This window comes from Malurus melanocephalus, unplaced genomic scaffold, assembly GCF_030028575.1.
Source record: "Malurus melanocephalus ecotype Western Australia unplaced genomic scaffold, MMel_1.1 scaffold_157, whole genome shotgun sequence".
NCBI classification, from domain to species: Eukaryota; Metazoa; Chordata; class Aves; order Passeriformes; family Maluridae; genus Malurus; species Malurus melanocephalus.
Genome location: NW_026623389.1, coordinates 1254963 through 1265139, shown reverse-complemented (window position 1 = coordinate 1265139; position 10177 = coordinate 1254963). Strand labels below are relative to the sequence as shown.

The window sequence follows — 10177 nt, the reverse complement described above, 5'->3', positions numbered from 1 at the left end:
TGTCATCGGCATTCTTAGCATTTGTCACCCCTCCTTCACTGATAAATGCCATTGGGAAGGTGGTGAGATGCCACTGGGTTCATGGTGATGAAAAAATCATCTGACATACATTGAAGTGACTTGGAAGTTTCTGACTTAGGTGATCAATTGCAAGTGTACATCTGCAAGTCTGAAGATAAGACTCTTGGCTCAAGATTAAGAGCTCTTGACTGTGTAATCTTACTCCTCTTTTGAATTTTAAGTGCTCATTCTTACYTAGGATGAGAAGAAATGCCATCATAAAAATGAAACCACTGGGTAGCTCTGTGAAAGTCTGAGTTCTGCACTAACAAATATTWGGCTACTGGGTCCTTTTATCTCCCACTTAGCAGGAGATAACAGGTCCCATTCAATGGGAGCCTGGACCAACTAAAAAGTAGTTGAGGTCTTTATCCTATAATGGAGAACAGAAATATCCCAAAAATAGAGACAGGTAATTCGATTAAAGGATGTGTGAAAGCTTTAGTTTTGCTAGGGGACTAATTGCCTCAAAGGGCACATAAACTGGATTAGACCAGTAGAAGGCAGAGCTTACTATGGAGTAAACTGCTTGGTTACAAACCCCTGGGTGAATGCTCTTGCTCTTTGATGAAGTGTGAAGTCATTTACACCTTTTTGCCATATGTTTTGCTGAGTAGGAGTGTGTATGCATGGGTAGTTACCATGGAATAAATGACATGCTGTAAAGTCACACTGTCAATTAAATTTATTTATGTGCCCATGCTTTTARCCAGAGGAGCACCCTGTTCCTGGATGGTGGGTGAGGAGAGATGTGAGGAAGATGCAATGTCAAAACAAAGCTTCTGTACACATGTAGTAGGAAAATCAAGTGTTTCTGAAACATTATGGTCACAAATTGCGTGCCTGCAGGCTTCCCTGTGGTCTTGCCTGTTTCAGTCTGACTCAAAGGCAGCACACAGGGTCAGCCCTGGAGAACTGCAAAGGGAAGAAACTACTGGCAGAAACAGGAGTTTCAGTGTTTGAAGTGGTATCTTCAATTCAGGTGCCAATACCCTGATTAAAATTGGTGGGCACCCAAATCCCTTCTTCAGAGTTTGCAGACACAAAGAGAACAATAAAAAATATTATCGCTGGCTTCTGCAGGACAAGGTGGGAGAATTTTCTGAAAAAAGAAAAAATCTGAACTTSCATTGGTGCTTGCTGTGTGGTTAGAGGTGTAGTAGTAGGCATGCTTCTGAATCTTTGGCCCAGGAAACTTTTCTGTTTTCTCGCTCTCTCTGGGCTTGGCTGTGTTCTACCTGKGGGAGTATTACCATGTGTTCCATCACCAGATTTTTCAACTTAATTTGGTGGCTTAATTTTCCTCCAGGAGTCTTCAGATGTCTTCGTCTTTCCTCAGTCTCCCTGACTGAAAGGAGACAGGTAGCTACACTTCCACTCACGTTAGGATGAACAAGCCCAGCAATGGGGGGAATGAGGGGCCAGGGAAGGTTGGGAAGCTTTTTCTGGTTATGAGAGCTGCTGGCAGCACTCAATGCACCACTGTCTTAGCCCAGCTTTTGCAGCCACTGTAATAGAAAACTAAATAAATTAATTGTGGGTTGGGGTTTTATTTGGCTACCTTCTTTGGGTGATGTTAAGCACAGTGGTAAGTGTTAAAATACTCTCCTGGTTTTGGAGCTTTTTCAYGGGGGCTCAGATAAGGTGGGGGAGTTTCTTGTGTTTGGTGCCGATTGGTGAATAAATGCAACTATACCATGTGGCTTAACCACAGGGACCTGTTTTCTATCTCTGCCGGAAACACCTGCCTAAAAGGCTGTGTTCACTTGGGCTGTACAAAGAAAAGCCTCAAATGAAACTTCCAGCCTTATAGCAACAGGTCAGGAGGTGATATTCAGTACACTGGTTTAAATTCAAAGCATCTCACTGTGCCAACTGGATATGAAAAAAATTTGGTTGTTAAYTGAAGCAGAATATCAACATAAAGGAATTTATAATGCTTCCACTCACATAATTACTAAAGAAATGCCTTTTACTGAATTGGCTGAATTACAAAAAGAATACGGTTGCACTCAGAAAGAGTCTGAAGCTAAATCTATATGGAGAGTCTCCCTTACATGTGTTGCGTGATTGATGCTAACAAAAACAGAAGCTGAGGGTTTGAGGACCTAGGGTTTTCTTAACCACAGGAAGTAAAAGCTTCCTGGTCCCTCACCCAAAGAGCCATGTATAGGGCTGTGGGGTTGAGTTCCCTGGAGACAGGCGATTCAATTGCCATAGTAACTTCTGTGGATAAAAGGCTGCCAGTCCCCAGTTACGGCATCAATGTGTACTGGAACCTGATCAAGGCTCCCCCATGACCATGCTGGTGGATCCAGATTCACATGCATGAATATGAGCAAGATGACTGGGACTCAGTGTCAGCATCACCGGCTGCTAATTCTGCAACAGCTTGTAGTAAAGCTCTAGAAGGGGAATGACCAAATGTATGCCAGGGAATTAACAGATTGTTGTCTATTATCACAGCTCTGTTCCTGCTGTGTGAACTTCCTCTAACTAAAGATCTTCTTGGAAACTAGATGGAGGACTGAGGAGTGTGGTACCATGCTGGCTGTTTTCTGAATACCTAGTTGTTGCCTAGGTAGCTCCTGAACACACTGATGCAAAGCACTACACAGGATGCCGTTACTTCAAACACCCTTATGTGTGAAAGGTAACACTCAACTTTGTTATGGTCATGCTTCTCAGACACTAGTCATTTAATCTGTGTTAAAAATCTCACAAATGCATCAATTACAGAGTGGGGGTTATTTGTGTTAGCTACCTCATCATGTCCTCTGCCATGAACTGAGCAGGGCCAACCTTGATGTGTGACCACGCTTCAGTTAAAGGCTAATTTTGGTCAGTAGCCAGGTTTGATACATCCTTTCAAGAGGTATCAGTGAAGGATCCAAAGAATTGGATCAAGGGAAAGGCTTCCATGGGTAAGGAGACTGAGACTGYAGCAGCAACAGGTGAGGTTGTTTGGGGCTATGGAACAGACCAAGTTCACTGCTGGTGTCACATTGTCACCAGCTGTCAGTCAGCTCTACTTTTTATCACACTAGCCAGTAAAAAGAGTGCATGCTTGTATCAAGTTACATATCACCACTGGAATGAATGGCCTTTGACCAGGGCATAAAAAAAACCCAAAAAACCCACCCCCCCCAAACAACCAACCAAAACCAAAACTAAAACCACCAATCTAAAGTTTTTGAAAGAAAACACTGTTTAATGTAAAATTGTAAGATTACACAAGGTCAAAATACAATTAGAACAAACATGCTGAATAGAATGTGCACTGCCCCACAAGTCCCAGCAGTTTTAACACCATGACACTTCATTCTCAAAACCACCACAGGTGTGAAAAACCACCTTCCGCTTGTTCCTCTCCTTCCCTCTAACTTTACAGAGCATTGAGAATTTAGTCAATATACAGTATAAAATTTGTGCAGTGCAGAATATACTCTGTACTGTGGAAGTGCAACAGTCAGTCAGAAGTATGTCTTTTTAGCAATCTCACCACCACCTTGCTATTCTATGAATCACTTCATGGRAATACCCATGAGATAGTGCTGTTATGGTTCCCCAGCGAGAAGGAGTGCTCATCATACTGGTTTGGAGGAAGCCCAGCAAACGCAAGGCCACGGCGGAAGATGGTGAGGAACTCCCTCTTTGTCACAGCCATACTGTTTGAGTGCACGAAGAGAGGGCCCTCTCCYCGTGGCCGTACTGCAGCGTAGATGCGGAGAGCTTCAACAGGACATACCCACAACTCATTACATAATCTCAGCTGGACCAAATACCTCTGGTGGCCCATATGAGATGCATGCAAAAAAAGGATTGCACTCCCTTCTGTCAGCTGGAGGTCACTCAAGTGCAGGAGCTCTGGCTGTGCTGTATTTCGGTGATCTGCTACCATCTCTTCTATATGGAGTACACCAAAAAAAGCTACAGTAAAAATGGCACGGAACAACAAACATTCATAAGGAGAGCTACACACAGACTCCAGAGTTCCCAGGAGAGATCTTAACACTTCAACTGTTACAAGAGAGTATTCATCATTTGAATAGCGAACCCTACGTTTCAACTTTAACATCTTGGAATGGATAACAGGATCTGGAAGAGGATCAGGATGATCTACCATTCTGGAGATGAAAGACAGTCCTTCTATATACATTATTATTTTTGTGGGAGGCAGATCCTGGGACTCCATGGTGACCAGAAACTGTCTTATTTGTTCGACTGGAATTGGCCAGACTGCAGGCATAGCCATGCCTTCTCTAAATGAAAGAAAGYTTTTTAAGCCTTCATGGTAATCCTGCCATAAATGGCTGTCTCCTGAGTCCTCCAGTAACAGCAGAGTCTTCAGGGGCCAAGGGCCCAAGGGATGCTTCTCAGGAACCTGATTGATCTTATCTGCTGAAAGAAAACCAAATTAGCCATAGCAAACATAAACAGACAGAACTTTCCTCCCTTTCAACACACTTCAGCCTTTGCTTGAACTTTTCCAAAAAAAAAGCCTATCCCATGTATTCTTATGACTCTCATCTTCACAGTTTCCTACAGCCAGAGCACAGGAGAAGGATTACATTCTCAAAATCCATAAACCCCCAGCTACTTATCTCTGTAAGGCAACATCTCAAGCCTGGTGATAGCTCTGACACCCTATTGCAAGGTTTCTGTGGCCTCTGACCTCCATCAGTGGGCTCAAGTGGAGTGCACAGAGGAGTCCCAGGAGTCCCAGGAGTCCCAGCAGTGTGGCCAGACCCCATGGAAGAACTTGGCAAGCCTCTATCCACCTCCCCCACCACTCAGTCCCCCCGCCACTTCCTGCCCCTCCAAGGGCACACTCACCTTCCCCACCGCCAGCCTCCAGTTCACTGGTGCCCCATGATCCGGGGCAGCCATCCAGGGCACACGGCAGCCACGCCATACCAGGCTCCTGCCGCAGCAGGGCCAGCAGTGCCCGGAAGGGTGAACGGACAGCAGGCAGCTCTACCCTTTTCAGCATCACCAACAGAACAGTAACCACACAAGGAGAAACACACAACTCCCCGAGAATGCCACCGTGCTGCCCTTTTATACCCTGGCCCTCCTATCCCWATTGGAACGCCCCCTTACGTGTCCTTTTGCGATCCAACCAGAGCCTGTGCCTGATGGGCAATGCGGGGGTCCCCCCCATCCTGCCTCCTCCGCCCTCTGCCCATGGTCTGCGTGGGAGTTACCGGGAAGGTGGGGCTTCCAATACCTGGGAATTCCTAAGCGGCCCGTTATCGCCTCCAGGGTGCCGCCGCGGGGGATTGAGGAAGCAGCAAAGGCTGAGTCCGCAGACGACTTGGCCCTGGCCCCATTCTTCTCCTTTCCCACATACCTGTGCCATTTTATTACTTAAACGACAGGGACGGCAGCAGGGGGAGGTACAAACAGGGTACTCTCGATGACGGCCAGGAGTAATGGTTAAATCTTGTTGGAGGGGAAGCTCCCAGGGAAGGCGGTTGTCGGGTTCCCTGTACAACTTTCTTCGAAGGGAGACCAAAAGCTCAAGTTGTCGGCTGAGGAGCCTGCTTTCTTTTTCTCTTAGGATTTTTTCAGGGATAGCTACTGTGGAAAGGCAAGTGTCTCGTCAAACTGTGCAAAAACATCTCAGCACCTACGTGCATTGTTAGCAGCAGAACGAGGGCTAATGAGTAATTCGGAATGGAGCCAGCTGCCCTGAGCTGTTCTCTACAGCAAACCTGGAAACCACGACTTGCAGAGCCCAGGAGAATAACCGGGACACAAGTACTTATCTCTCCTTTGTGACCTTATCACTAAATCCGGTCACATTCCAGAAGACGTAATGACTGGGCGTTTCACACCTTCCARTTCTCACCCTCTTCCCCCGTCGCCCAGGGCAGCGCCCGGGACCTCCCGGGCTGTTGCGAGGATAAAAGGGCCCGTGGGGCTCATTTCTGGCACTCTTGGTACGGAGAGGCCGCTGTTCGTGCTCCTGACATGGCCTGCGCTGCCCGCGCTCCGGCCACGCCTGGGGCCGCGYTCTTCTGGGAGATGCTGGCACTGCTGGCCCGGGAGCCGGGCATGGAGTGGCTGGAGCTGAGCCTGGCTGGGCAGGCGGTCAGCTCCCCGCCGGGCAGCCGAGCAGCACCGCGGAGCGGAGGGAATGGAGCGGCGGGGAGCGGTGAGTGCGGGCYGGGGCCGGGCCGCTGCCGAGGGTCAGCCGCTCCTGGCGGCTCCTTGCTTTTGCTCGAGTTCTTGTGTGAGGCTGGGGGGTTCGGAGGGGTGTCTCGAGGGACCCCTCCCTCCGGGGCTGGGAAATGTTACCTGTCGGCGGGAGTGTGCTGTGTGACCTTTGTTTTAACTTCTGTAAGCTGTCCCTTGGTTTAAAATTGCTATTTATTTGCCTTCTCCGTTACTACTCCAAAACCKTGTAAATTCACGGAGTGTTAGCATATCCAGTGCCTGGAATGGGCTTGATATGTTGCTTGTTTTTCATTTGAGAAATATGTYTGGTGCAGCTGTGTGTGAGTTCTCTGTCAGACAAACTCTAGCACTGTCTGGAGGTGTACTGCCCTCAAGGAGTGCTGTCTTTATTCTTGCTTAAGTAGCATGCTTATGTTTTTTGTCACCATGTGCTGATGTGGATCTTCTCTTGTAGGAAACGAGATCAGTTATCCTCAGAAGCATTCCTTGGGACCTTGGCCCCTGAAGACTCTGTCGTTGCTCGAGCGCTCAGGGGATAGCAGGCTTTGGCAAGCCTACCTCGAAGGACTGAAGAAATTCCTTGTCTTCAGGGAAAGCATGGGAATGCCTGCGGCCTGGCCAATTCCAGTGGACCAAATTAGAGGGTTTTTGGCTGCTGAATCTAATTATTCCTCCTTGAAGACACTCACATACATGGCAGCACTCTCTTATTTATCAAAATTGACTGGTAACTCTGATCCTCTGGAAGATACTGTAACCTGTTGCATGGTGGCAGGGTTGAAACGTCGAGCAGGTATCCTAAGGGATAAATACTTGCCTGTAACAATTGAGATGTTGCGATCTCTCTTAGGAGCTCTGGAGTCGGTGTGCATTACTCATTATGAATGCTTACTGTTTCGTGCATTRTTTACCGTAGCCTTTTTTGGGGCACTTCGAATCGGAGAGTTGGTGGCAAAGCACCGTAATGTACTGCAGCCTGAGCTGCTGTACCTGAGCGATCTCCAGCTGATGCAGAGGAAAGTGCTGTTTGTTCTGCCWAATTCTCCTGTGGATCAGGAGAGACATGTCATCAGCCTAGCGCTGTCTGGAGAGCCATGGGTGTGCCCTGTTCTGGCCCTCCGGAGCTACTTGACAGTGCGCTCGCAGCTGGAGGGGCCACTCTTTGTGCACTCGGATGACAGGACTGTAACGAAGAGGGAGTTCCTGGCCGTTCTCCGATGTGCCCTGCGCCTGCTGGGGCTGTGTCCGGAGCAGTACGGAGTGCATTCCTTCTGGCTGGGGACTGCTGTCACTGCTGCGCGCTGTGGCTATCCCTGGGAAGATGTCACTCGCCTGGCAAGATGGCCCTGTAGGATCCCAGCAAGATTCTAACCATGGAGACCAACAGGAAGATAGAAGCTCATTAATCATCTTTATGTAGAGTAAACTTTTAGCTGTACAGTTTCTAGCCTTTGACAGGAATTTAGTATTAACACCTGAAATTATTTTTGTCTCACAGTGGGATGATCCTAAGTTTAATCAGAAATTGCTTGTTCTGTCTGTATTTGAAGGTGGGGGGAGCATCAAACCTTTATGCATAAACTGCATTTTTATCTTGTATAGTATGAGTTAATAAATATTGCCTTTTTGAAAACTGTGTCTGCCTAGTTCTATAGTTACGCTTTACTCAGAAGTCATAATCTTGGCTTTGAGAGCAAAGAATGACAAGCAGACTCAAACTCCCGAGATTTTAAGGTAATAATTATAAAGAGGAAGTAGGTAAATGGTATTATCTTTTGGCATAGCTGTACACTTTCTAACACTAACGTGTCACTAAGGTCAAAAGGAAAGTATAAGGTGCATTATTAGCCAAATAACAGACATGATAGGATAATGTTTTAAAAGCGTTCATCATCATAATGTGTTCAAAATCATACCTTCTACTGTTTAAATGGATGACAGCAAACCAAACTCTGCCTTTGAAAATATTTCATTTAATCCTCTAGACTCAATTCCCTCTGAGCCTAATTAGCTTRATCAGTATTTTAAATAACAAAAATAGCACATGGTTCAGCTAACAGTTAATGATTTCCTTAGGATGTGATACTTACTGTCCTTAATTTGACCGCTATTTTCCTGAAATTTAAGTTAAGTACAATGGCTCGAATATTTCTAATTTGGTTGTTAATCACATTTGTAGCACTTTGATAGCTTGTGGTGGAATGTATTTTTCACCATATGGGTGGGCTGGGATAAGAGTTGGTGAGTCACACAGTCCTTTGCCTGRGAGCTGCGGTGAGCAAGCCTTTTTGATCACCTTTATTACCACCTTATTATCACCACTGCTTCAACCCTGGACTATGATTATAGCTCAACAGGCTAGTTTGGTATCTTGCTCTGCCCTATACCATCTTCTAACAAAATTATGGGTAGCAGAAGGGTCAGAGCTAGCTGAAATTTAATGCTGGCTTGATCTCTATGTGGATAATTAGCCATGATTTCTGAGCCTTTTTTTTAGTTGAAATATACCTTGTCCATGCAGGGCAGCACCTGTCTGCTACTCTTTACTGTGTATGGTGTTGAGTTTGCTGTGGGGGTTAGCTACAGTGCAGCAACACTTCTGTGGTTATGCTGATATCAGAGATATCAGCTAAAAGCTGTCAATTTCATTACTTTGCTTTGTTCACTTGAATTGCTTTTTTGTATAGTAATTTCTATTTCTGTGCATGAAATCTAAGTGTAAATAAGAGGTAAAGTGATGCAAATGTGGCATCTCCCCAGGAACTATTCTGAGGTCTCACCAGCTGCTGCTGCTGCTTGTTAGGCCAAGCAGATACTTAGAACGTACCTGCAAAAGGAAATGCTTTGTGCTCTGGGGAAGCTTTGAATTTTTGCTGTCCCCTGTGTGTGTGATGTGTCTGCTCGCTGGCTTGTGCTGTACCTAGGCAGGCCAGTTTCTAGTACTGTCTGTTGCCTTGTTGAGAAAGGTGATGCACTGGCTATGTGGAATGGGTTTAGTAGTGGTGGGAGGGAGAACTGTGGGAGTGGGCTCTGTAGAAACAGGTAAAAAGGGCTGCCCTGTCGTATTTTTGTTTCCCAGTACCCAGATATTTTAACAGTGCACRTGCCTGACGATTTAACTCCCTGCTAGGACTCTTCCATTTAATTGATTTCAGCAAGAAATTATGCTTCCCAAATGCAGATAAAGGAAATTTTTTTGCAAGTATTTTAGGAGTSCAAATAGTTGTCCTAGCAGACAGGAATGGCTGTATTAATGCTTGTACCTTTAATATAGGTGCTGTTTTGAAGGCTTTTAGGTAAGTCTATCTTCTGGGGAACCTGGTATTTGGCAAATGAATGCCATGATGGTTGCTGGGAAAATGGATGTGYTGGGTCTCTTGAATCACCTCCCTGCTCTCCATGTGCCCTGGCACTGCTTCTAAGAGGATCTGTTCCATGATCTTCCAGGCACAGAGGTGAGACTGGCAGGTTGATAGTTTCCACGGTCTTCCTTTCTAGCATTTTTAAGATTGGTACAATATTTCCCTTTTCCCYGGCACCTGGGACTTCATCTGACTTCCATAACTTTTCAAATACCATAGAATGTGGCTTAGCTGTATTGACTGACTATATCAGTCAATTCTTTCCGGACTCTGGGATGTATCTCACCAGGTCCCATAGACTTACAGATATTCAGATTCTCCAGGTGGTCACAAACTTGATCTTATCTTAAAGCCCTCTGCTTCCCCAGTCCCCATACTGCTGTCCATCCCCTTGAGAGGTGTGGGAAGAAAGGGTGATATTAAAGACTGAGGAGAAAAAGTTGTTRAGTACCCCAGCCTTTTCCTCATCCATTGTTATCTGCTTTCTAAGATAGTTTTTTCAGGGAGGCTACATCTTCTTTGAGGTTCCTTTCCTGGTTTACATATCTGTGCTTAGGTTTTTTTTTTTTTTT

The 10177-nt window shown here is 46.0% G+C and overlaps 1 protein-coding gene across 1 annotated transcript; it reads left to right on the top strand.

Moving 5' to 3' along the window:
* Window positions 1-5514: 5514 nt before the first annotated feature.
* LOC130576822 (uncharacterized) lies at window positions 5515-7860 on the top strand. Its single transcript, XM_057371750.1, has 2 exons — window positions 5515-6220; window positions 6698-7860. Exons 1-2 carry the CDS (start codon window positions 6037-6039, stop codon window positions 7612-7614), a joined length of 1101 nt encoding a protein of 366 aa, XP_057227733.1. The 5' UTR covers window positions 5515-6036; the 3' UTR covers window positions 7615-7860.
* Window positions 7861-10177: the final 2317 nt, after the last annotated feature.